At 45.0% G+C, this 27,160-nt stretch overlaps 1 protein-coding gene across 3 annotated transcripts in view; it reads left to right on the top strand.

Moving 5' to 3' along the window:
• The first annotated feature begins 1,106 nt into the window (after nucleotides 1-1,106).
• Nucleotides 1,107-27,160, top strand: part of ypel2a (yippee-like 2a) — a 50,668-nt gene continuing 24,614 nt past the window's right edge. For 2 of the 3 annotated variants that reach the window (XM_041197275.1, XM_041197274.1), the window contains exon 1: nucleotides 1,107-1,378. In XM_041197275.1, the coding sequence (XP_041053209.1) occupies nucleotides 1,262-1,378 (117 nt within the window). In that variant the 5' untranslated portion in view covers nucleotides 1,107-1,261. The remainder of the gene's footprint in view (nucleotides 1,379-27,160) is intronic. The other variant, XM_041197273.1, reaches the window with a different exon arrangement.

Below are 27,160 nucleotides of genomic sequence, written 5' to 3'. Positions count from 1 at the left end.
CTTCAGCAATCCACTGAATTGAACACCTCTAGTTGCTCCCATCACCAGTGACTGATCTCTGCCCATCAATAGTCCTTCATGTTAGTGTTGTACAGCTTAGTGATCACACCAGGTGCAAGTCTGTAAAGGGAAAAGCTGCAAGTGTGCTCCTTGGAGTTCCTCAAGTGAATTTAATGTGAATTTTACACTCCTGCTCTTGGCACTGAACCCCAGCGATTGTTGCTGCCACTAGAGGACTAATTGGAGTAAGTTTTATTTTTATTCTTTCACAGGATGTGGGAATCGCTGGCAAGGCCAGTATTTATTACCAATCCCTCACTGCTCTTGCGAAGGTGGTGATGAGCTGCCGCCTTGAGCCGCTGCAGTCCATGTGGTGTCGGTACACCCACAGTGCTGTTCGGGAGAGAGTTCCAGGATTTTGATGCAGTGACAGTGAAGGAACGGCCACATAGTTCCAAGTCAGGATGGTGTGCGGCTTGGAGGAAACTTGCAGGTGGTGATGTTCCCATGTGTCTGCTCCCCTTGGCCTTCTAGAAGTAAGCTCTAGATCACAAGTCTTGATAAATGAGAGATTCTCATTGTAACATATAAAATTCTTAGTGGGCTTGACCAGGAGGCAGAGGCTGTTTCCCCTGGGCAGAGAGGACTAAGGGGTCGACTATTTAGGACTGAGATGAGGAGAAATTTCCTCACTCATAAAGGATTATTCTTTGGAGGCATTCTCCACCCAGAAGACTGTGGATGCTCAGTCGATGAGTATGTTAAGGCTGAGATTGATAGATTTTTGGACACTAAGGGAATCAATGGACATGGGGATCAAAGAGGAAAGGGGAGTTGAGGTTGCAGATCAGGCATGATCTCATTGAATGGCGGAGCAAGCTTGAGGGGCTGAATGGCCAACTCTTATTTCTTATGTTCATTACTGGAGCTGGCAGTATGGGCCAGAATGTTTGTTTTTACAGCACTAACGAATGATTCTTTCTGTGCCAGGTTGGTTGAGCTAAACGACAGCCCCTTTGGCCAGCCCCTCCCTCATACCGAGGCCAGTGGCCCAGCCCCTCCCCCCCCCCCCCCCCCCCCCCCCCCCCTCCCCCCCACCCCCCACCCCTCCCCGGTGCCCAGCAGCGTGTGGAACCCTGCCACACCGCCCGCTTGCCACACCACGGCCTTCACCTGCGTGTTCCAGTGTTTTCCGTGTGAGCCGACTTGCCTCAGTGCCTCGTGGAGCAGCCCGGAGTTTGCGCTGCGCCCGGTGGCCCCCATGGTGAAGATGACGAGATCCAAGACATTCCAGGCTTACTTGCCCACCTGCCACAGGACGTACAGCTGCATCCACTGTCGAGCCCATCTCGCAAACCACGATGAGCTCATCTCAAAGGTACTGACCTAATCAGGACTTATTGCTTGAAAAAAAATGTTGGATTTGGGTGTCCTTGTTGTGGGGAGAGGGGATTATTGGAGGGGTGTTTGGACTCAGTTCATGGAACGACCTGGAGCAGAAAGCAGCTTCATACCACAATAGGCACCTGCCACAGAGAGAATGTTTCTCCGAGGTTTTTGAACACTGATCATTAGTTCCTATCACAGACAGGTGTACCAGGTGATTTGGTTCTGAGCCAAGCATCTGTTCCCAGGGCTTTGGGTCATAGACACACCTAGGCATGTCATCTCCATCTCCACATTTGCATGGTGCATGCACATGAGCTGGAACCTTTCTGATGACGAAATGGAAAGGCAAAAAGCAGTGTGCATGGTTTTTGGCCGGCATGAATGTTTTGTTCCTTTGCTACTGAATGGTGTGAGATGTTAGTTAAGTACAGTTACCTATTGTGTGAGCGTGTGTAAGTTGTTTGACAATAGAATTAGAGCATGTGGACAGAATGGTGTCTAGTCAGTGAATGCTGTTGGACTTGGGGTCAGAATTAACTTTGCTTCTACTTGTATCCTGAGATTTCCATTGGATTGCACAGGGATCATTCCATAGGCCACCCATCGTAGATGTATCACACTTGAATAGTGACATGTAGGACTATCATAATTGGGGTGTATAAGATTGAGGGACCTAGATAGGGTGTATAGGAAGGGCCTATTTCCCTTAGCAAGGAGGTCCATAACCATGGGGACTTTGATTTAACGTAATTAGTAGAAAGATTAGAGGGGAGTTGAGGTGTAGATTTTTCGACCAGAGGATGTTGGCTGTCTGGTGCTCACTGACTGAAAGGATGGTAGAAGCAGAAGCCCTCATCGCATTTAAAAAAAAACACTTGGAATTGCACCTGAAGTGTTTTAACCTATAGAGCTATGCACCAAGAGCTGGAAAGGGGGATTAGCCTGGATAGTTTTTTTTGGTCAGCATGGAATGGGCTGAATGGCCTCCCTCTTTGCTGTAAATCTTTCCATGTTTTAATGATCTGTTGGAATCTGTTTTGTTATTCTAGTGTCACCACCTTCTGTTGAATCCAGTGTGGGTTAGCTAAGGACACAGAAGGGAAAAAAAAACAAACTGGAGTTCCATTTTTAAGGTATACAAGGCAAGTTTGGACCAGTATTCGTTGTTTCCCAAGTTTTATTGTTTTTTTTTCCTTCTGCCCAGAATCTTTTCAAGTTTGTGGCTGAAGCAAATAATCTAGATGTATTTGAATGAAAACTAGACAAGGATTTGAGAGAGAAGGGGAGAGATGGCTGCGATGGTAGATTTAAATGAGAAAAGGTGGGAGAAGGCCTGAGTGAAGCACAGACTGGTTGAGTCGAATGTCCAATTTCTGTGTCATTTATCCTAATGTAAGTATGTAAGTGGTTTCCCTGGTGCACAATTCCAAAGAATCTCCTGAACTTTCCCCGTGACATATTTGTTGTCTGAGAGGTGAGAGGCTTTGCCCTAGGGTCCTGCCTTTTACCTTCCGCTCTGTGGGACAAGTATCTCCTGGGCTCCATCCTCTGCCTCCAAAATCTGTTGGCTGTTGCACTTCATTGTCCTGCTTCTAATTTTTCATCCACCCACTTTGTTTAATGATGAGATGACCATTCAACCTGCTCTCGAAGGACATCCCCCATCTCCCTGAGGAATTTGAGGATCCATGCATATGGAATTAGGTCTCCGTATCTTCCACTCTGCTGAAGTTAACATAGGAGTGACTTGACTTGGCAGCTGTCACCAACTGAATGTTAAACTTGGCTTGAAGAACATTAAAGATGTGCATTTATGAAAGAATTCACTGCATTGCCCTGGGAAAAAAATCATCCCAGGGCACTTAACGATGAATAACTTTCAAGTTTATTTGGCTAGGTAGGTCGGTGTGGCTGCCATTTTGCACACATCAAGATCCCAAAAGGCATCAACTGATTGGTCACTTCCCTTTCCCTCACCCCACCACCCTGGCATTTGGTGGAAGGAGGAGTGTTGTTCAGACATTGGAAGAGCTGCTTTGCTACTTGGGGCCAACTCCACCTGAACAGGCAGATGGGAATCCCAATTTGATGTCAAGGAGCCAAATGGTTCAAGGGGTGAGGTGAGGTACCATGTGAGCCAGGCTGACACCCATGTCAGGAGATGCAGCCTTTGTTTAAGTTATCGTTCGCTGTCTGCAGCAATGGGTTGCAGAATTCAAAAGCGAACAGAAGTTTGAAAACTCTGGCAATTGATTTAATTGAGCAGTTTAAGATGATTAAAGTGTTTGATATAGAGGGAAAATATTTCCTTTGATGGGAGAGTCCTGAACAAGGGGCCATGGCCTTAAAATTAGAGCCAGGCTGTTCAGTGGTGATGTCAGGAAGCAATTCTTCGCACAAAGGGAAGTGGAAATCTGGAATTCCCCCACCCCAAAAGCTATTGAGAGTAGGGGACCAATTGAAAACAGGGATTGATAGTTTCTTGTTAGGCAAGGGTTTTAAGGGCTGTGGAACTAAAGTGGGTAGATGGAATTAAGATACGTATCAGCCATAATCTAACTGAATGGTGGAACAGGATTGAAGAGCTGAATGGCCACCTCTTGTTCCTGTGGTAGTGGCCAAACTCCAGAGCTTTGCTGTGTCACGCAAAGGTTTCAGTGATGGATTAAATTACCACACTTTACATCAGGACTGGTGTTAATCCCCAGCATGAGGTCTTGTTGGAGAGCTTCGGTGTCATTGATATGAGAGAGTTTGGGTTGTGTATGGGGGTGGGATGGGGTAGTAAAAGGAGGCTGCTGACCTGTGTCTGACCTCTTCTGTGGGTTGCTTATGTGTTCTGATAAGTGTGTGAGTGAAAGACATCTCCGGGGGGGGGGAGAAAGAAAATAGCCCAGAAGTGAAATTGAGCCAGATGGGCAGTCAGAGCAGGAACTAGCGTAGAGCTGGAGAACCTGATACTGGGTTTCCCAGCTTGGACAGAGATTTCCTGACTCCAGTGTGTACAGTTCAGAAGCATTTACTTAGTGGAGTGGAGTGGGGAGGGGAGTGTGGGGGTGACAGTACCCATCCCATGACTTATAAGTGAATATGGGTGATGCAGAGCCTACTATTTTCATATAGATCCTAAGCTTTGGAATTTCCTCCCTAAACTTCCTCGCTCCCTCAGCTTAAAATCTACCCCTTTGGCTAAGCTATTGGTCACCTATCTTAATAGCTTCTTACATGTCCAGGTTTCCCATTTTGTTTATCCTCCTGTGAAGTGTCTTGGGACATTTTAGCAAATCTGTGGTTCAGTGGATAGCCGTTTCACCTCTGAGTGACAAGGTGATGGGGTGAAGTCCCACTCGAGCACAAAAACCAAGGCTCCAGTGCAGTACCACAGGAGTGCTGCATTGCCAGAGGTACCGTCTCTCTGGAATGAGGTGTTTAACAGGTCCTGTCTGCCATTTTATGTGGATGTAAAAGATCCATTGGGGACACTCTTTTTGAAGAAGAGCAGGGTGTCCTGGCCAATATTTACATCTCCGCCAACATCATAGAAAACCGATTATCTGGTCATTATTATGTTGCTATTTGTGGGAGCTTGCTGTGGGCAAGTTGGCTGCCGCCTTTCCTGCATTACAACAGTGACTATACTTCAAAAGTGCTTCATTGGCTATTAAGTGCTTTGGAAAATCCGGTGATCGTGAAAGTCGCTATATAAATACAAATTGTTGTTAATGTGATATACAGAGAGTGCTGTACGCACATCAAAGATGGTCCTATGTGTCATGGGCAGGGATGCACTTCACAGAAAGGACTTGTTCCATACTTGCTCCTTATCTGAGTTGCTTCCACTCTGCAGTGCTGCTGTTGAATGGCTGTGCTGGCTTGGTTATTAGCAGCCCTGCTTCTGGTTTGAAGATCTTGGGTTCAATCCCTGTTTCAAGCCTTGGAGATGGAATCAGCTCCACAAGCACACCCACCACTGAGCCGTCGAGATCTTGGAGCTGTGTGCAGTTTTAAAAAAAAATCTCAAACTCACCTGTCCAGTGATAATCTTATTAATTGTATTTCTTGCAACAAATTAAAGCTAAGACATTGGTATTTATGAAAGAGTTTTCTCAGATCTGTGAGGCTGCTTACTCAAGACAAGTGCAGCTTCTAATGACCATCCAGAATCTGCGCTAGAGCAGCTGTTATTTATCTTTGGCTCATTATAAATCTAGGAGAGTAGGTGTTTGGAGAGTCGTATAGTCATTACTCTTAGTCTCAAGGTGAAATAAATGTCTTGAGAGCATCCTTTTGTATTTGTCTAGTTTTAAATGCTCGCCTCTATTTTAAAGTTCTCATCCTTGTGTTCAAATCCCTCCATAGCCTCGCCCCATCTCTGTAACCTCCTCCACTGCACAATCCTGTGATATCTGCACTCCTCTAATTCTTGCCTCTTGATATTCCTCCATTTTAATCGCTTCACCATTGCCAGCCATGCCTGCAGTTGCTTGGGCCCTAAGCTCTGGAACTTCCTCCCTACACCTCTCTGCCCCTCTCTCCTTTTAAGATACTCCTTAAACTTGGTCAAAATGTTTGGCTTTTTGTTCACCTGTCCAAATATCATCTCCTGTGGCTCAGTGTTCATATTTTGTTTTATAATGCACCTGTGAATAGCAGAGCAGGCCCAAGGGGCCAAAGAGCCTAATCCTGTTCCAATTTCTTACATTTTGGAAAGAGAGCTTGCATTTCTATCGAACCGTTCAGGACCTGATGGTGTCCCAAAGTGCTTTACTATCAATGAGTTACTTTCGAACTGAAATCACATTTTAATTAGTGTGCTATTGCTTCCACCTGCCCCTCTCCAACCCCACACCCTTCACCATCCTCCGGTTGTCAAATTTTACAGCAGAGTCAAAAGTCGAGCCTCCTGGTCTCCCTTGGCCTTCCTGCTGTCTACAGCATTTATATAATCTAACCTAGATGCCTTGCTTAAGGGTCACAAGGCTGTGGGACTGAGGGCATGCTGTACTGTCGGAGGTGCTGCCTTTCAGATGAGACATTAAACAGAGGTGCTGTCTGACCCCTCGCAGATGTTCTCCCCATTGCCCTGGCCAATATTTTCCTTAAACTAACATTACTGTTAAAAGAATATTAATTGTTCATTGTCACATTGCTGTTTGTGGGAGCTTGCAGTGTGCGAATTGGCTGCAGTTTCCTACATTACAACAGTGAAATCAGTTCAAAAGTACCTCATTGATGGTAAAGCACTTTGGGACACCCTCAGGTCATGAACGGTGCTATAGAAATGCAAGCTCTCTTTCTAAAATATAAGAAATTGGAACAGGATTAGGCTATTCGGCCCCTTGGCCCTGCTCTGCTATTCAGTGAGATCGTGGCTGATCATCTACGTCACTTTCCCTGATCACCACACCCTTGATAGTCCAAAGTTCTATTGATCTCTGTCTTGAACATTCTCAACAACTAAGCATTCACAGCTCTCTGGGGTAGAGAATTCCAAAGATTCACAACCCTTTGAGTGAAGAAATTTCTCATCTCATTTCTAAATCGCCGACACCTTATCCCAAGTCTATGCTCCTCATTCTAGACTCTTCTGCCAGGGGAGAAGCAGCCTCTTGTCTTTCCTCTGTACTTTGTTCTTACACAGGCATTTATAAAGCTGAGAATTGTGCCTCCTCCCCCACTCCTGCCTTCATAGTCTGGCACTCTGGAAGCTCAGTTGAGAGCTCTGATTGTCTCCCCACTACCCCGTTGCAAGTACATTAAGTACTTAAGAGAACACCTGGGGCTGGGAGGGAGACTCTTTGTGCTAAAGTGGGAGGTGAGTTAGTTTGAATGCCAGTACGTGTCCTCACTGTTGGAAGTGTGTGTAGTTCAGCCGTTGTTTTATATGTGCCTCCAAACACCACCCCCCCACCCCCACCCCAAGCTAAGCCTCAGTGCAGGAAACTAAAGACCCACTTTGTCTGGGTGAGAAGAAGGAGCCTTTGTGTCAGGGTTGAGTGCGCAGGCCTTCCCTGCAGCTGCCAACTGTTCAAACACACTTTGCAAACTGAACTTTGAGCTGGTACCAACTGTTTGTACAACTCCTCCTCACCCCACCCCACCCCCACACTACCGTGTCACAGAGAGGAGAGCACCAAAGCTATGGAAGGGGAGGGATTTACCCCCCTCGTTCATACTATCTGACTGCTCATGTTGTCCCCGTTTAAATAGTTTCTAATTTAGAATGGCCAGCGCCTGTACTTGTGCTTCCATCTCTCTGGGCTCATGTATGTTTGTGATGGATGTGATTTTCTCTGTGCTACACACACACACATATATATAGCTCAATGTGTGTCACCATGGGGACTTGACTCAAAAAATTCGCAGACAGCTGCTGTTCATTTAGTCACTCGCAGTTTGTTTTAATGCAAAAACAATTAGCGGGTAATTTGAAACAACGTTGAATCAAAAATTTGTGGGGAAAGTGGGGGCGTTTTGGCCAAGAAAGGGTGCTAAATGGGTACAGTGCTAATAAAAAGAGTCTGAAAGTTCTGATTGTAGCACACAATTTTGGTCCTAATTCCTTATTACCATAATTTGAACTTGTTGAGGCCACAATCAGATCAGCCATGATCTTATTGAATGGTGGAGCAGGCTCAAGGGGCCGAATGGCCTACTGCTGCTCCAAATTCATATGCTTGCCTGGGGGTGCTGAAAAAGATACCTGTAGGTTTGCCACTCAGTTGTTGTATATGTGGACTCCTCTCATCCACTTCTACTGAAGGTGTGCAGTACTCCAGCTGGCTTAAAGTAGCTCCAGGACCAAGGGTTCTCAGATGCATCCTTATGGAGGAGGTCCGGCAGGGGATAGAATATCCTGCACCCGTGGAGAGGATGCCAACTCGCCCTCCAGTGCCTCACTCTAGCAACACTATCTGGCCTCATGACCACCTCCCATTCCTCATGCAGACCAAGGGAGATCTCTTGCAAGATAACCAAGCAACTCCTTTCTCCTGGCGACTCCAATAAGTACTTCGTAGGTAAAGACTTCAGAAAATTTCAGGGATAAGTGTTGTTCAAGGGTTGGTGAAATCTTGACTTGAGTCCTAGAAAGTGTCTCAATGTGTTTCAAAGGTTATCTTCACACTGGCAATGACCATGAAATGGTGAGTTTCCCTTTATAGCAGAACTTGAAATCAGCAGTAACACCATGTTTATTCCCAAACGGCTGGCTGCAGATAGGAGAGGGCATTAGGACAGGCGTTAGCTTGCAACATGCAATGTGGCCCCTTTAATGAGTACTAGTGGCATTTTCAGTGCCAGACAGCCCCTTTGGGGGAGGGCCATGTCTGCTACAAGCTTAAACTTCTCTACCATGAAGGTGTCCTCCCATAAACATGGCCAAACCATTGTTGCAGTGCAAGACCCCATCTTGGTCACCCCAGAGGCTGTTTGGTGCCTAAAGTATCCAGGGAGAAATAGACGATGGGACCTGTAACTTCAACCCGAAACCTAATTTTGCTTGAACAAATGTTTGTGCGTTGCAGCTCTTTGAGCATCAAATTAGAACATTGACTCCAATCACTCGGTGAATCTCTAAATTATGTCCAAAGAGTTTGAGGGCCAGAAATATCACAGGGTTTTGGGGACCTCTGGTTCAAAGGCTGGGGCTGTGGGGAGATGCATTTTTGGAGGGGGGGTGGTGTTTGAAATAGCAGCACAGATCATTTTGTACCTTTTTTTACCCACTCTTGCTGAAGCCTCCACCTGAATGGGGCAGGAATTACCCATTGCAACCCCCTCGCACCCTGCACCCTGATCGCTTTGCCTCCACCTGCTCAGTGGCAGGCCTGTGTGATAAACATTTTAACACTGAGTTATTAGGTTTAACACAAGAGGCTTCAGAGTCAGTTGTGGTTAAATAAAGAACAAAGGGTTGAACAGAAGATAACATCGCAAAAAAAATCCAAACTTCAAAAATTGTTCACAATAGAATGTGCTGGAACTTGCAAAACAATGGTCCGTTAACAGTACACATTGTCATTACTGTGTAAACCTCTTTGGCCAGAAAGGGAATGATTGACAATGTGGTGGTAGTGAAATTTTACTTTTTTTTCTTTTCTATCTCATTTCTTTCTCTATCTTAATCCAATCATTCTTTCCCCCTCATTTCTCATTCAGCCTCTGATTTAACTCTAATTCACCTTATTTTCCTCTCTGGTGCAGTGGGGGGATGCGGGGGATAAAGTGCAAAAGAGCCAATTGTGACATGAGGATAAACTGGTTTGGTAGTACAGAACTCGAGTTTTGCTGAGAAAAGAGACATGTCAAAGCTTTTCGTCTTGCACTCATCAGGAAACATTGCAAGAAAACCAATATGGGGGGATGGCAACAATTTATACTGTATGTGAAGAGAGTGCTGATTGGTAGAGGTGTTGCCATGGAGAATGCACCAGTGATGGTAACTGACAGTTAACTGCCAAGCATTGTTTGAAATTTAAACCAATCAGTTTGACCCTGATTGGTCAAGGTATTTCCCTAAGGAATGAGTCAGCGAATGGCTGACACTTATTTAGTTTAGCTGAAACAAGTGCAATGTGTGTACATGCACTTTGCAGACAAAAAGAACAGGGCCCTACATATTAATATATGTAGTATGTGTGGTATTCTTGCCAAGTGTGATGGAAGAGTGCAAGACGAAAAGCTTCGACATGCCTTTTTCTCAGCAATGAACCTTTTTTATGCAGCAAGAGGTTGGGATCTGCACTGCCAGCGAATGTGTTGGAAGCAGGTTCGATCATGACTTTAATATGCAAATTGGATAAGCAACTGAATGGGAAAACTCTAAAGGGCTGTGGAGAAAGAGCAGGGTTGCTATTGCAGCGAGCTGGCTCTGACATAGAATCATTGAATGGTTTCAACATAGAAGGAAGACATTCAGCCTGTTGTATCTGTGCTGGCTCTCTGAAGATAGCCTGGTCCCACTCCCATGTCTCTTCCCCACAGTCCCGTAGATTTTTTCCCTCTTCAGAAAATTATCCAATTCTCTTTTGAAAGCCATGGGTGAATCTGCCACCACCACACTCTCAGACAGTTCATTCCAGATGCTAACCACTCTGGGCTGAATGGCCTCTTTGTTATGTAACATTCTATGATTATATTCCTGTTTCTTTCTCAATCCTTAAATCTCATTGGTTAGAGAGATGTACCATTGGCCTGTTCATTCAGACCTCTAGTGCCTTATTCAGTTGAAGGCTACAGGGAAAAGCCTGACTAACTGCGTAAGCTGAGAGGTGTCCATCTCCGGCAAGGTTATTATTAACTTTAGGTCTAGTTGCTGTTTTTCTTCTGCTCGCTCCCCATTCCAATCTTTCTTATTCTGTTTCATCAACCCGTTTTCTTCCTATGGAGCTCAAATACCCTTCCCTAAATATCCTTCCTCCTGCCTGTGTTTCTTCCCTCCTCTCCCCCACTGTCTTGAGATCAAGTCTTGTTAAAGCATCTCCTACTCTTTTTAAAAATAAATAAATAAATCAACTCTGTTATCTCCTCCCAGAACAGTGGAGCCCTTTACATCCCTCGGTCTTTACCTTCCTCCCCTAATCTTCAGGCTTTTAAAATCCTGAGCTAGGTGTCAGGTAGCAACTCTACCAGTAGGGTAGATAACAGAGAAGCCACTGGTGGGGAAATTAGGAATGAGGGGGGAATATAATGAGATTAGAACTAGCTCATTTGGGAGTGAAATCAGCAAGCACTTCACCACCAGAATTGTAATGGGAATCTGAATCTGGCATTCTATTCCTCAAACGAAGGGGTTCGGTTGGAGCTTTCAAGACGGAGGTTGATGATTTTTTTTTTGTTGGACAGGGGATATGGAGCAAGGGCAGGTAAATGGAATTCATGTACAGATCAACTATCAGCTAGTTAAACGGCAGAACAAGCTAAAATGGCTGAATGACCTACTTGTGTTCCTGTGTATCTCAGTTTACCACCTCTTCTCTCCTACTCTTTTCCACCCTGGCAATGTCCCAGTTCTCTTTTTTTTAAGTTTCCCCAGCTTTTATGAAAAGATCTTTTCCTCTCGAAATGGTTTTGAATTTTTATAATCTTTAATTTCTCCCAGGCGGCTGCCTTTCCTGGCAGTGTCATGATATGTTTAAGAAAGCAGGGAGGTCTTACACTTCTGTAGCTCCTTAGAATATGTCTTACAGTCAACCATAGGATGGCTGCATGATAGAAGGCCATTCGGCCCATTGTGTCCCATGTTGGCTTTCTGCAACTCAGCCAGCCTCACTCGTCTGTTATTTCCTTGCGGCCGTGCAAATTTTTTTTCTCTCTTCGGTTAATTATCCATTTTCCTTTTTGAAAGTCGCAATTTAATCTGCCTCAATGAAGTACTGTAGAAGTGGAGTCACTGCTCTAATGTAGGAAACACTGCAGTTAATTTGCCCACAGCAAGCTTGCAAAAAAAAAAAAATATCAGTTCTGAGGGATAACCTTTGACCAGGAGAACTCCCCTGCTTGTCTTGCAATTGTGTTGTGCGATGTTTTACGTCCACCTGAGAAGGCAGACGGAGTCTCTGCATAATGACACCTCTGACACACTATGGAGTATCAACATAAATAATGTGCTTAAATCCGTGGAGTGGGACTTGAACCCACAATCATCTGACTTGGGTGAGAGTGCTATCCATTGAGCCAAAATTTTGACAAGCTTTATTAAATACTCTGTCAACTTTTGCATTCAGTAATAAAATTAAAAAAAAACAGTGGTTGCAAATAAATCTTCCTGATCCAGAATAACCAGCTCGCAGAATAACCAGCTCACAATAAAACCGTTGTTGCTGTCACGTTCTCTGGCTGGTCAAGGGGGTTTTAGAGGATTTTACCAGCTTAGCACATCCAGCTTCTTAAAAGAAAATAACACATGGATACACTAGAGTATCCAGTGTGCTGGTGTTTGTGTCTCCTGATCTCAGCCCTATTAATAGATCAACAACAGCAGAGCAATGACATACTGAGTATCAGCATGTATTTGGCCTTGTCCCTGTTTATGTAGAGCTGGTTTGCTTCAGTTGTTTCCAGCCACATCGCCCATCTTTATAAATTTAAAAACAAAGGATTTCCCCTCATCTTGTTTCACTAACCTCTTGTTTGCTGATACCTTGCTCTGTTCTTTGCTGCTGACTCAAGTCAGTCTGTGGTAGGTGTTATGGTTCCAGCACTGCAGTCTGTAACGCAGAGGGCCCTCATTCAGAGTGGCAAATCGCAGATTGAAATTGGATTAAATTCTGTATACGGGGGAATAAATGGGGGCAAATGTTGCCTGATGGTGGGGATGGCTCTACTGGTTTCTTAATGAGAATATCAGCATGCCTCCATAACCTCAGGATGTCCCAAAGCACTTTACAGTCAGTCAAGTACTTTTTGAAGTATGATCACTGTTGTAATGTGAAGCTTGGCAGCCAATTTGCACGCAGCAAACTCCCACAAACAACAATGTGATAATGGCCATTGAAGTGCACAAAATTCTTACAGGGCTTGACAGGGTAGGAAGGCCTGGTTGGGAGGCCTAAAACCGGGGGACACAGTCACAAAATAAGAGGCAGGCCATTTAGGACCAAGATGAGCAGGAATTTCTTCACTCGGAGGGTGGTGAATCTTTTTGGAATTCCCTACACCAGAGAGCTCAGTCATTGAGTATGTTCAAAGCAGAGATCGGTGGATTTATAGATAAGTGAGATCAAGGGATATGGGGATAGAGTGGGAAGATGGTGTTGAGGTAGAAGATCAGCCATGATCTAGTGAATGGCAGAGCAGGCTCAAGGGGCCGAATGGCTGCCTGTTGCTCCCATGTTCCTGGATGATCTGTTTTAGTGATATTGATCGAGGGATCAGTGTTGGCCCAGGACACCAGGGAAATCTCCCCTACCTCACTTCAAAATAGTGTTATAGGATTGTTTCTATTTGCCTGAGGGGCAGACAGGGCCTCAGTTTGACGTCTCATCTGAAAGATGGCACTTCAGACCTTGCAGCACTCCCTCAGTACTGCATTGACGTGTCAGGCTTGATTTTTGTGCTCAAGTCTCTGTAGTGGGATTTGAACCAATTTGGGTGTGAGTGCTACCCGTGAGCAAAGGCTAGCATCTTGAATCTGGAACACTTCGGCCAGGTTAACCGTGAAGAGAGGGGGGTGTAAGAGCGAACCTTGCTGGGAAAGATAAGTTATCTAGTAAGATTTTTCCTGTTGCTGAATCTTTTGAGGGAAGCACTTTGTCTCTTTATTGTGTAACCAGAGAGCCAGAAGGCCTTCAGTTTTGTTCCATTACTGCTGCAGCATCTTTACATTTTTTTGGTATTTCATTCCTTGACTAGTAATGTCTCCTTCTGGAGAACAGCAAGAGCTCAGTCTTCTTGGGATTTTTCCATCATGCCTTCCAGAATTCCTTCCCTAAATCTCTCTCTTCCTCTCCTGCTTTAAGATGTTCCTTTAAAATCTACCCAACTTTGCCCAAGTTTTTGGTCACCTTTCTTAATATCTCCTTAACTCTTGAGCAGTACAGCAGAGAAGGAGGCCTTTTGGCCCATTGAGTCTATGCCAGCTCTTTTGAAGAGCAACCTGCTTAGTCCCTCTCCCTGGTTCTTGCCCCATATCCCTGCATTTTTTTTTCTCCTTCAGGTATTTTACTCAGCTTCCCCCTTTATTTGAAGGTTACTATTGAATCTGTTTATACCAACCTATGAGGCAGTGCATTCCAAATCCTAACCATATATTAACTGTTTAAAAAATATATAATTTTCTTTTTCCCTTTTGTCAACTCTAGTTCTTTCACTGATCACCTTTTACATTGGTCTCTTCTGGTTATCGACCCTTCAGCCGTTATGTGGCTTGGTGTCAGATTTTATTTAATAATCATTCCTGTGAAGTACCTTGGGAAGTTTTACTACATCATGGGGTGCTATTTTAATGCAAGTTCTTGTTGGAATTTGAAAATATTTTCTACTGTGTGTATTTGGTGTCTCTGCTTAAGAGACTGGGCGATTGGAAGCTCTAAGCTCAACAAACAATAGCCTAATTTTTGATACAATGTGCACATTGACACGAGTAATTGGGGGTGAGGGAAGAATGACTCAGTGGAACTATCTGTCACTCTCTCACCCTAGGGGTGAAACTGCGACTCTTAACCTAGACTGAATGAGCAAAAGCTCCTCTTGTTTAGGGCTTCTGTGCGGAATAAAAATGCATTGTCGCAAGGGCCAGAGAACATGTGCTTCCGATTTGACATGGATTGAGGGTGTCATGGAAAAGTTTTGGATGTGAGAGACACCAACAGCTGAGGACAGACAGAAGATGCATCAGGCCAGATTTTGCTGTCAGAGGCATGTATGAGGCTGATGCTGCTCACCATTATATATGCAGGTGCTCTGCCATGGTAAAATTAGTCAATAGAAAGTGTGCCACAGAAACAAGCTATTCGGCCCAACTAGTTCATGCTGGTGCTTATGCTGAACAGGAACCTCCTCCCACCCTATTTCATCTCAGCCTATCAACATATCCATCTATTTATTCCTTCTCCCTCATCTGCTTATCAAGCTCCCCCTTAACTGCGTTTAGATAAAAACACAGCCTTGGGCAATGAAAGTGAGAGCTGGCCCTAGGGCTCAGATTCCCATCTGATGGGAGGACAAGTACTACAGGCCCTGTGCTATTGGGCTGCATTATTGGTGAGCATCTGCAACTGTCTCTGGCACCATCAGGTTTCAGTCCTGTGGGGTGGGGGGTGGGGTGGGTGGGTGGTGTCTGGGGCTGAGACCTTTTAGGAAAATGAGATTCAATTTTTAAAAAAAGTTTTTGATGCTGTTCATCTTGTACTCTGTGACCGTGCGCATCCACCTGCTCCCCGATGCTATCCTTCTTATGCTATCCTTCTTATCCAACAATGCTGAATCATTACATTCAGCCTGGGTACAGGGTCTGTGTTTTTATAAGAAACATTGCAGTCAAATCTACAAGGGACTAATGCATTTTTAAAGAGGGTGATTATGAAAAGTCTCGTTTGTGAGTGACTGGAAAGAAAGGACGATTTTTTTTTTTGTAGACTATATTACATACCCAGATGCGGTGATGAGCCTGGCTTATTTCTGGTGTGAATGTAGCCACTGAAGGAACCTAAACTCAACTATGTGCAAATCTCGGAGACGAAAGCCAATTCTGCTATAGCAGCTGTATGCAAATCTGATGTTGTGCAGTGAATCCCCCTCCCATCATAAGCACAACACAGACTCCTGATCACAAGGCAAGAGTGCCTCAGTGATAGCATACAGCATTGACAGTGCTGCAGAGCTCCTTCAGCACTGGCAGCAAGTTTCTAAGCGGGGCATGAACCTACATCCTTCTGATTCAGGCAAGAGTGCTACCCACTGAGACACACCAGCACTTCACACCATAGCACTTTTCTTCAGCACCTGCAGCCACCACGGAGTTACAACTGCACACTTTGGTGCAATTATTTTTCCATTTAAGCCCAAGTCAGCTGAAGATCACACTTGGTGACTTCCTGTGCACAGAGCCAGAAGAGATGAGCGTGTGCACGTGTGCACACGTGTTCACTTGCGTGTTACTGTGTGCTGTGAATTCTATTTATTGGACCGGTGTGGAGCTGTTTCCTTAGACATATTTGTGGTTACAAGAGTTACTACAGCCATTCAGTCCATCATGCCAGCTCCCTGCAGAGCAATCCAGTCAGTACCCCCAGGTCGATCCCCATAGCCCTTGTTTTGCAGCTTTGCCCATGGTAATGGTGGGTAAGGGGCTGCCCTTGTGAGAATTGTGAATATGACTCATCTGTGTCCTCTGCCCCCTTTTTAAGATCACATCATTACACACAAGTACCAAGCATGTATCCCTCTGACCTGACTTTGTCCCAATTCTTAAATACAAAGAAAAACTGCAGCCTGAGCTATGTGGCCCACTCAGGTTCTCTTGTATGCAGATCTGTTATTTGGGAATTTAAGAATCTTTCTTTTTGCTGATCTGTTTTTTGGTTGGTCATTGATCTTTGTAATCCGGTTTGTTTGTGAGTCTGCTGCAGGCCGAGATGAGCCTGACCAATCCCTGTCCGTTGACCCAATTAATCATGTCTATTTAAAGTAGATGATTCGTGCTCCCAGTGAGTTGTTGGGCACTGCCAGCTTTCACGCTCTGCTTGAGCTGAATACGCTAGTAAATCCTACGTGCCCTTCTAGGCATTGTCCTTTTGCTCACTCCAGTAAGCTGGGCAGTCGAGGAAATCAATCCCAGCAAACGACGACAACTTGCATTTATATAGCACCTTTTTAAGGTAGCGAATTGTTATAAGGTGCTTCGCCGGAACATTATTGAGCAAAATTCAACACCCAGCCAGGTAAGGAGATATGAGGGCAGATGGCCAAAAGCTTGGTCAAAGAAGCAGAATGTTATGGGATGCCTCGAGTGAGGAGAGCAGGGCAGAGGGGTTTAGGGAGGCACTTCCAAAGCTTCGGACCCAGGCAGTTGAAAGCATGGTTACCAGTGAGGGAATGATTAAAATAAGAGGATGCACAAGCAGCTAGAACTGGAGGAACCTAGAGATGGTGAGGCTGGCTGGAAGAGGCTATGGAGATGGCAAGGGGCAAGGCTGTGGAGGGATTTGAACACAAGGATGAGAATTTTAAAATTGATGTGTTGTCAGATTGGGAGTCAGTTTACATCAGTGATGTATCAATTATAGGTGAATGGGATTTGGTGTGAGTTAGGGAAGTTGGTGGCATAGTGGTAATGTCACTGTACTAATAATACAAGGAGCCAAGCTAATGCTCTGGGGGAATGGGTTCAAATCCCACCATGGCACCTGGTGAAAACTAAATTCAACTAATAAAAACCTGGGGATAAAAACAAAAAAACTGCGGATGCTGGAAATCCAAAACAAAAACAGAATTACCTGGAAAAACTCAGCAGGTCTGGCAGCATCGGCGGAGAAGAAAAGAGTTGACGTTTCGAGTCCTCATGACCCTTCGACAGAACTTGCGTTCGAGTCCAAGAAAGAGTTGAAATATAAGCTGGTTTAAGGTGTGTGTGTGGGGGGCGGAGAGATAGAGAGACAAAGAGAGGAATAAAAACCTGGGATTGTCTTGCTAATGGTGACCATGATGTAATCATTAATTGTTCACTAGGGAAGGGAATCTGCCATCCTTACCTAGTCTTGGCTACATGTGACTCCAGATCCAGAGTGATGTGGTTAACTGTCCTCTAAAGTAGCCTAGCAAACCACTCAATTCAAGGGTAGTTAGGGATGGGAAACAAATGCTGGCCTTGCCAATGATGTCCACATCCCACCAAAGAATTTTTAAAAAATGGATAAGCAGAGTTTTTGATGTATTCAAATTTATGGAGATTGGAATTGATGAATCCAGAAGTGAGAAAAGCGTAGATTGAGGGTTTCAACAACTGACTATCTGTAGTAGGAGTAGAAACTGGGGGTGTAATGGAGGAGGAAGCAGGCAGTCTTGCAGAGGGGGAGGATGTGTGGTTGGAAACTTGGGTGATGATAGCCAGGTTGCTTGCTTGTTTCCCAAGTCTTCTCTCCGGTGCCTCGGGTCCAACAGCTCCATGGTACAAATGCTCACACTTCATCCGTGAGACTGTTAGCAATCATGAACAGGATGTTCATGGGCAGTGTCACAGCCAAACCTGATTCTCTCCCCCCCCCCCCCACCACCCTCCTCGCAATATACGCATGCTCATTTCCAATGGGAGGACTGGATAACAATCAGGAATGGGGACAGACTCGTTTTTAGCACTTTCTCAGCAGAATGCTGGGTTCAAATGTGGGTTCGTGATTGGAAATCACATCCAGGACTTTGTGTCTCTGCAGTGTTTTCAAAAATCCATTTGGTTTTACGGATTCCATTCACCCAAGCTTTTTGACTTCATTTCTCGCTGGACCTGTGAATTCCTTCGTCCTTCAATTTATGGTCAATTCTCTCTGGTTTGTGGCAGCAATTGGGGTTTGTTTGCAGAAGGGTCCAGTGACCTTGACCCCCACACACCACCCCCACCCCCCCACCCCTCCCCCTCATCCTCCTGAGAACAATCAGGAGATAAATTTTGACATTGTGTTAGTGTGAAACAGGAGTTAGTGATCAAGAACCTGACTTACATCTCCTGTTGGAACAGGAGGAGGCCATTCAGCCCATTGAGCCTCTGTTAGATCATGACTGATCTACATCTATTTGTCTTGTTCTCCGTGGTTTTCAATGGTAACTCCTGTGGCCAATCGGAAAGGCATCAGGGGCAGTTGTGCATGCAGCCCACACTGTGGCCACCACATGCGTGCAGTGGCTGCAACTGTACTTGTCCCGGAAGTGCTCCCTCTGGTATTGCAGCCAACTTTCAATGCTCTCTCCAAATAAAAACCTTATCAATCTCTTGTGATTTTTATCCTTATTGACTTCAGCATAACATCCATTCTACACTCTCAGGCAATTGAAACCTACCCTGTTGATTCAGATGGAATGGTGTGCGTTTTCAAGCCTTCACCCCTTTTGAGTGTGGGGAGTTAAGGTGGTGTTTCATGCTAAAGGCCCAGGTGCTTTCTCAGAGAAATAGGAAGGGGTAAGCCACATGCTCCCCTACCCCAACTCCAAATGGTTATCTTCAAATTGGCACTGAGGGAGGGCTCAGCCCCTGCCTGGAGATCACTACAAGGCGATAACCTGATCCCTTGGGCAATGATTATAAACTGATGGAACTTTGTTCTTGTAATTTTATAACTTCGTTTAAACCCCTCCATTAGATTAGTGTCCTCTAATTGTTGTCAGATATCTACTATCTCGATGTAATGGTCTCTCTGCGGTTAGTACGTTTCACATAAACCTCGTGACTAACTGAATAGTTCAGAAGACTATTCACATAAAACAGGCAAGCCCATTGTTGATAAATTATTGTATTAGAGCAGTCACATTAACGTGAAGTGTTATTGGTGTTAATTGATTCAACTGCTGAGGGTACTGCCCTCAATGTAGTGCTGAGCCACACGTGGTAAGAGCAGCCCAGGCTCAACCCAATCTCTGCTAAATTAGCTAACTTCATCTGCTGTAAGCTTTTATAATACATTATGCATTCTCGATGCTTTTGAGAAAACCTTCATTGCCCTGAGATCATAGAAACATAGAATGGTTACAGCGCAGAGAGGTCATTTGTGATAAGTGAATCCCAAGCCAGTTGATGAAGAATGAAACTAGATACATATTCTTTTCTTGATGAGAGTTTATTTACAGAATGCAGCATCACATGTGTTTGCCTACTACCAACAGTGTCCCAGCAGATCCTCTTTATATGCTCCTCTAAATAATTAGCTTATTTTATTAGCTTCTTGTTTAACAAAGTAACAGCCCCTTAAAGGGACACTGTGACAAAGGACAAAACTTTAAAGGAAGCTTATCTAATTAAATTAAAATGTAATTCCCAGGGCTGACAATGCACCCTGTGTGGTGTCCACTGGTCAAGCTCCTTCTCCAGGGAAACCTGGGGGGGCAAATGGAGGCATGGAATAGTGGCAGGCAGGCCTAATGACCCCCTCCACCACCCCTTGCCTGGACCTATTAATTCCAATTTTGGTCAGGCCCAGGAGTAGACCCACAAGGAGGTCTTCTGATCTCCCCCCTCTTCCCCCCCCTCTCCCCCAATCCTCCTCTCTCCACTCCCCCCTCCAAAAGTAGCCAAAGATCAGGAGCATGCAGTCTCCCTTTATACCTTTTGAGTAACCAATAAAAAAAAGTGGACTAATTAATCAAATTAAATTAACAAGTCAAATTAAAGTGACAGCCCCTTAAAGGGGCGCTATAACAAAAGACAAAATCTTAAAAGAAACTTGTCTAATCCCATTAAAATGTTGTTGTGGGGACTGATGAAACATTCCAGTTCCGGCGGTGCCCACCGGTTGTGGGAGGCCTCAAGCGAACTAGTGGACACCCTGTGCTCTCTCTCCTGAGACACTTGAGCACAAATGTAGCTGTGGAAAAGGGGAAGACAGCTGGGCCAGACGCCCCCCTCCACCGCCTGCCTCCTAGATCTGTTGATTGCCACCAGGTGGTCAGTCTCCTTTTTATACTCTTTTTCAGTACACCCATAAGCTAAAAACAATTAATCAACTAAACTGGTTTAAACAAATTGACAGCTCCTAAAGGGTACTGTATAACTAAGGAAAGAAATTAAAGGAAACTTTCCAAATTAAATCAAAATATCATCTTGGGGCTGATGATGCATTCCAGCCCCCACAGTGCCCACCGGTCATGGAAGGCCTGAAGCGTGCCAGTGGACAATGCGTGCTCCCTCTCCAAGGACACCCTGCTGCGAATGTAGCAGTGGAAGAGGAGTAGACAGTTCGGCCAGACAACTACCTCATGGTCTGATGATGGCCACCAGGCCCAGAAACAGGCTAACGGGGAGGTCAGTCTCCCTTTGTAAGTGCTCGAAGCACTCAATTAAACAATGCCCTTCACCTAACAATCTAATTAACAAGCCATTAACAATTGAACCTGTCATGTCCATGCCAGCTCTCTGGAAGAGCAACTCAGCTAGTTCCACTCCCCTTGTGTCCCCTTTACCCCATCTCTCTGCAATTTTTCTCTCTTCAGATAATTATCCGCTTCTCTTCTGAAAGCCATAATCAAATCTGCCTGCACTACACTCTCGGGAAGTGCATTCCAGATCCTAACCACTCGCTGCATAAAAAATCTTTTCCTCATGCCACCCCTGGTTCTTTTGCCATTGTTCTGGGGAGGAGGTGGTGTAACAGTACTGTCATTGAACTAGTACCCCAGAGACCCAGGGTAATGTTCTGAGGACCCAGGTTTGAATCCCACCATGGCAGGTGGTGAAACTTGAATTCAATTTTTAAAAAAATCTAGAATTAAAAGTCTTGTCATCTAAAAGTCAATTGTCGTAAAAACCCATCTGATGCCCTTTAGGGAAGGAAATCTGTCCTTGCCTGGTCTGGCCTACATGTGACTCCAGCAACCTGGTTGACTCTTAAATGCCTAGCAAGCCATTCAGTTCTCAAGAGCATTAAGGATGGGCAATAAATGCCCAGCCAGTGATGCCCACATCCCAACAAAAAAAAAATTTGTTCTAGTGTAGGATTGTGACAGCCAATTTGCACACAGCAAGCTCCCACGCACAGTAATGTGGTAGTGACCAGATAATCTGGTTTGGTTATGTTGTCTGAGGGATAAATATTGGCCCATGACAAAGGGGTTGACCCCCCTGCTTTTCTTTGGAATAGCATCAAGGGATCTTCCTGTGCAGGCAGAAAGGACCTGGGTTTACCATTTCATCCGGAAGATGACACCAGAGGTGTCAGCCTGGATTTTTGTGCTGAAGTCTTTGAGGTGGGTCTCGGACACATATAACCTTGCAACTCAGAGGCGAGAATCCTACAGTCTAAGCCGCAGTTTGGAATTGCTCTACTAAATGTCCCTTCTCCTCCTTGGCCGTAAGGAGAACAATCTCCGTTTCTCTCCCAATTTTATTGAATTCAGGCTTCAAAGCTTGGCATGGTGAGAGTTAACCTATCAACTTCTGGGTTCACAGGTCCAGTATATCAACTACGCCAGTGCTTCGCAAATGTTGTGTAGTGATATTTGACAATCTCTTCTTCACATTCACAACAGCCGACAACAAAGTAATAAAACATCACATTGCGCTTTGCAACAGTGATTATGAAACAAAATTAAGGAACTATTTAAAAAAAGAGCAGGGGCCGAGACCGGTCCTGGTCACAAAGTTTGACAATTGGGTTCAGGATCTCTGCTCAGTGAAAGAGAGATCAGCCAGTGTCCCCAGGCCTGGTTGTTGTCCAGTGACCATCCTCCATTGGAAAATATGCTGATACGCTCTGCATAACAATTTGTATTTGTATAGCTGGCACCTTTAACATAGCAAAATGCTCCAAGGCACATCACAGGAGAGCTATCAAGGAAAGCTTAATATTGAGCAACGTAAGGTGATATTAGGAGGGGTGCTCGGGTCTTTAGAGATGCCTTGGAGGAGGAGAGAGAAAGGCAAAGAGGCATAGGGAGGGAATTCCAGGCTTTAAGTCCCAGGCAGCTGAAGGCACAGCCGCCAATGATGAAGCAGTGAAAAGTGGAAGCTCTCCTACAGGAGCTGCTGACAGATGAAAAACTTAATCTGACTTGAAAGCCTTTGAATAACAACTAAAGAGCCAGCGGGCAGATGTGGAGAAACACTTTTGCGCAGCAGTTGCTATGAACTGGAACGCGGTGCCTGAAAGGGTGTTGGAAACAGGTTCATTAATAACTTTCAGCAGGGAATGGGCCTTACATTTAAAGGAAAATCTTTTGCAGGGCTGTGGGGTTGGAACAGAGAGAGTAGGGATTAATTGGATATAGTTCCTTGAAAGAGCCAACACAGGCACAATGGGCTGAATGGACTCCTGGACTGTATGATTCTTTTTGAGTACTCACGTCAACGCTGAAGGATTTATGATGGGCTGGAGGGGTTTCTTTTGCTGCAGGTTTATTGAGGGACTGTGTTGTCTCAGATCAGCGTCTCAGCTATTGCTGATCGTCAGTTAACAGCACACTGGATTCCTGGAAGCATCACTTGACGCAAGATCGCAATCATTGTCAGTATCTTTCCCTCCCCTATCTACCCACGATGGGTGTGATATAAACTGCAGCCTCAGCCTTTAATTAAAAACCAGGCCCTTGGCACACTGCATAGTTCATACATTCTGCCACGACCAGTTTAGACAGGCAACACAGGGCTGCTCCTCGTTAACATGAAAGTGCGCTATGGAATGAGGATGTGATAATGTGACATAAATCACAGCACATTAATGATCACATGAGCCTCTCCTCTGTCTCAATCCATCTGCCCAGCTACCACTGGGATTAAATCACTCTTTGAGTTTGGAATGAAACCTGCCTCTCCTGTAATCTCCCCTTTGATGTGTGCCGTATGGGGTTACCAACCTTCCAGGTTCAGCCTGGAGTCTCCATGGATTGAAGAACAATTTTACAAGACATGGCTGCAAGCAACTTGGGAGGGAAATTGTCAGGGCAGTAAAAAAAAAAAAATTGTGTCTCTGAAAAAGAAATTATTGCATGCTAATTCTGAAATTTTGGACTCGGGGAATAAATTCAGTTTGATTGACAGCCAAAAACCATCCAATCGCACAACCAAGAGGCTATTTGCTTTCCATTTGGTGAGGGAGGGCTGGTGGTCACATGGATATATCAGGTGACAATGGCAAGACTGCAGAGTCAGAGCGTTTGGAGGTCATGTGATGAAACCCCCAGGAATATGTCCAACCAGAGTTGGCAACTCTGTGTCATAAGTGGAATGTGAGTTTTTGTGTCAGCGGGGGCAACTCCCTGTCAGTAGAGCCAGAGAGTGATCATAAAATGCATGAGCTTTGGCCTGAGTTGTGAGCACCATCGCTTTGATGAAATCTTGCAACTCTTGCCTTAACGGCACCTTCTCCAAGTGGACTGCATAGTTCGAAGAGAACGTGGCTCACCAACACCTTCTTGAGGAATGAGCAGTAGGTGCCGGTCTCTCCAGTGATGATCCCACCATGAGAAAAATGTGTAAAGCACACCATCCCTTTATGCATCAGGCCTGTTTGTAACAGCTTTGGGAGGTCTTGTGGTGCAATGATGGTGTCCCTACCTCTGGGCCAGAAGCCCTGAGTTTAAATCCCATTTTGGGACTTGATGGCCATGGAAGATGTGTTCATAATGTGGCCAGACAGGTTGATTATCAGTCTATAAATCCTTCCAATGTGCATGGTGGCAGGTGGTAAGAGAGGGAGAGTTTCCTGGTCAGCCATACTGCAGAAGGCAGCACCAAACCACTGCAGTACTTTGCCAAGTATAATCATGGACCAATCCATTGGAAGTCCATGGTCATCATGCCCACTCTGGACATGGTACCTGGAAGAGGATGTAACACAGCATTTATGTGCTGTATCGAAACTACTCTGGCCTCCATGTCAGTTGTGACTCAGTGGGTAAGTCTTTCACCTCTTCTGTCAAAAGAGGCATGGATTCAAGTCCCACTCCAGATACTTAAGCTCATAACCCAGGTTGGGTCTCCGGTGAAATACTGAGGGAAGCAGTGCGCTGTCGGAGCTGCCATCATTCAGATGAAACATGGCAACAAGGCCTCCTTTGCATTCTCCGGTTGACCTAAAAGATGCCACAGCCTTATTCAAAGAAGTGCTGGGGAGTTTTACTCTTTGTCCTGGCCAACATTCAACCCTCAGCCAATTTCTCTAAAACTGATGACCTAGGCATTATGTCGTTGCAGTCTGTGGGATCTTGCTGTGCACAAATGGGCTGAGGCGTCCCCTACATTACAACAGTGACTATGCTTCAAAAAGTGGTTGTAAAGTGTTTTTTGTGACGTCCTGAGGTAGCGAGAGGTGCTATATAACTGCAAGCCCCTTCTTTGTGTCAGGCCTGTGTGTATGGCATCCCTGTCAGTCCCGTCAGTAATTCAGTAAAATCTGTTTGTGTTTGTGACAGGTCATTGCCCAGAGAGTGTTGGATGTTGCCTGGGGACCTCATAGTGCTGTTGTTTTCTGTTCTCTTATCTATAGTCCCTGGTTTTTAAAGCCTGTGATCCAGGCCTGGCAGATCTGGATCATTGAAATACCTCTGGGAGTTGGTCAGCGATTGTTTTATTCTTTTGTATGTACCAGCAACGGGAGCTTGTCACATTTCGCTGGAACGTGGGACTGTGACTGCCCACCCATATGCTAACTATCTCTCTGCTTCCTGCAACTTCGCTCACTCAAGTTGGCAGACAAGTAGGGAACTGCCCTCATCCCAGCAGACTGTGCCCGACATTGCCAGAGGTTTTGCTGCTCACTGAGTATCTTCATCTACTTAACAAATATTGTATTAACCACCCCATTCCACCCCTCCAGGAACCCCTGCACTCATCTCTTCTGTGCTTCATTGCAAAGAGCTGTTCTGCATTTAGAACATGTTGTTGTAGAGAATTACTGTGATTTTCTCTGCATGTAAGGGGTCCCAGATTTTGTCCAGGAGATGGTTTAATAAGCTTTCCACCAAGTTGGAGGCTCACCACTATGAAGAAATAACAGTAGGAAAGTGTGTCGGTCATTCAGTCCCACGAGCCTATCTCTCCTGTTAGCCCCCTCCCCCAACTCTGCCAAAGGAGACAGTTTCTCTCTGTCTACTCTTACCAAATCATTTTAAAAATCTCAATCACCCCTTAATCTTTTTAAAGCAATATGTGCAAAGAGTTGCCAAGTTGAGATTCAAGGGATTTATTGTGTTCATGAGGAACTTACCAGAGCACGCGACAGAAAAGAGATTTCAAACTCTCAGCCTCCAGTTGCTATTGTAAATTGGGTATTGACAGGGTTAATTAACACTAGCGTTCTGGCCTCTGACTGAGTAACACAACGAACCAGAAGACTGGAAAGGCCATGTCTATAGCATCTTGCATAACCTCCCAAAGTGCTTTATAGCCAATGAAATATTTTCTGAAGTGTAGTCATTATTGTAATGTAGGAAATGAGGTAGCCAATGCACAGCAAGCTCCCACAAGTAGCAAAGCATTAGTGACCAGATAATGTATACTTGTGATGTTGTTTGAGAGATACCTATTGACCAGGGCACCAGCAAGAACTCCCTTTGCTTTCTTTGAAATATTGGCCAGGCAGAGGAGAACTCAGTTTGACGTCTCGTCCAAACAAGTGGCACCACCAGCAGTGCAGCACTCCCTCAGTACTTGAAATGTCAACCTGGATTTGGAATTCAAATCCCAGGAGTGCGACTTGAACCCTCAACTTGCTGGCTAAGAGGAGGGAGTGCTACCCACCAAGCCACCGCTGGAACTGCAGGAGAAAGAATGCTCAAGCAGAACAGTCGACTGAGTTGACAGTGAAATTGTGACCTTGATACAATCATAAAATGGTTATAACACAGAAGGAGGTTGTTTCCCAGGCTGAAGGAAGTGGTTTCCCCAGGAATTGCTGTTATGACCCCTCATTTTCCTGATCTATATCATTGACCTTGACTTGGGTATATGGGTAGAGTTTCAAGATTTGCAGATGACACAAAGCTTGGAGTTATTGTGAGGAGGATAATGATGGTCATCAAGAGGTCAGAGGCTGGTGGAATGGATGGACATGTGGCAGATTAAATTTAATGCAGAGAAATGTGAAGTAATACATTTTGGAAGGAAGAATTAGGAGAGGGAATATAAAATAAAGCATTAAATTCTATAGGGGCTGCAGGAACAAATCATTGAAGAAGGCAAGGCAGGTTGAGAAAGTGGCTAATAAGATATACAGGAACTTAGACTTTATAAATAGAGGCATTGAGTGCCAAAGCAAGGAAGTTATGATGAAGCTTTATAAAGCACCAGTTGGACCTCAACTGGAGTATTGTGTCTAATTCTGAGCACTACACTTTAGGAAGAATGTGAAGGCATTAGAGAGGTTGCAGGAAAGGTTTGCGAGAATGGGGGAGGGAGGAGGGATTTCAGTTACCTGGATAGTTTGGAGAAGCTGGGGCTGTTTTCCTTGGAGAAGAGAAGGTTGAGAGGAGATTTGATAGAGGTGTTCAAAATCATGAGGGGTCTGGACAGAGTAGATAGGGAGAAACTGTTCCCATTGGAGGAAAGTTCGGGAACCAGAGCACACCGTCTTGAGGCGACTAACAAAAGAACCAAAGGCAATATGAGGAGAAACATTCTTATGCAGCGGGTGGT

This window comes from Carcharodon carcharias, chromosome 10 (assembly GCF_017639515.1).
Source record: "Carcharodon carcharias isolate sCarCar2 chromosome 10, sCarCar2.pri, whole genome shotgun sequence".
Taxonomy (NCBI): Eukaryota; Metazoa; Chordata; class Chondrichthyes; order Lamniformes; family Lamnidae; genus Carcharodon; species Carcharodon carcharias.
Note: the sequence above shows the minus strand (reverse complement) of the source record. Positions and strands in the feature narration are given on the sequence as shown.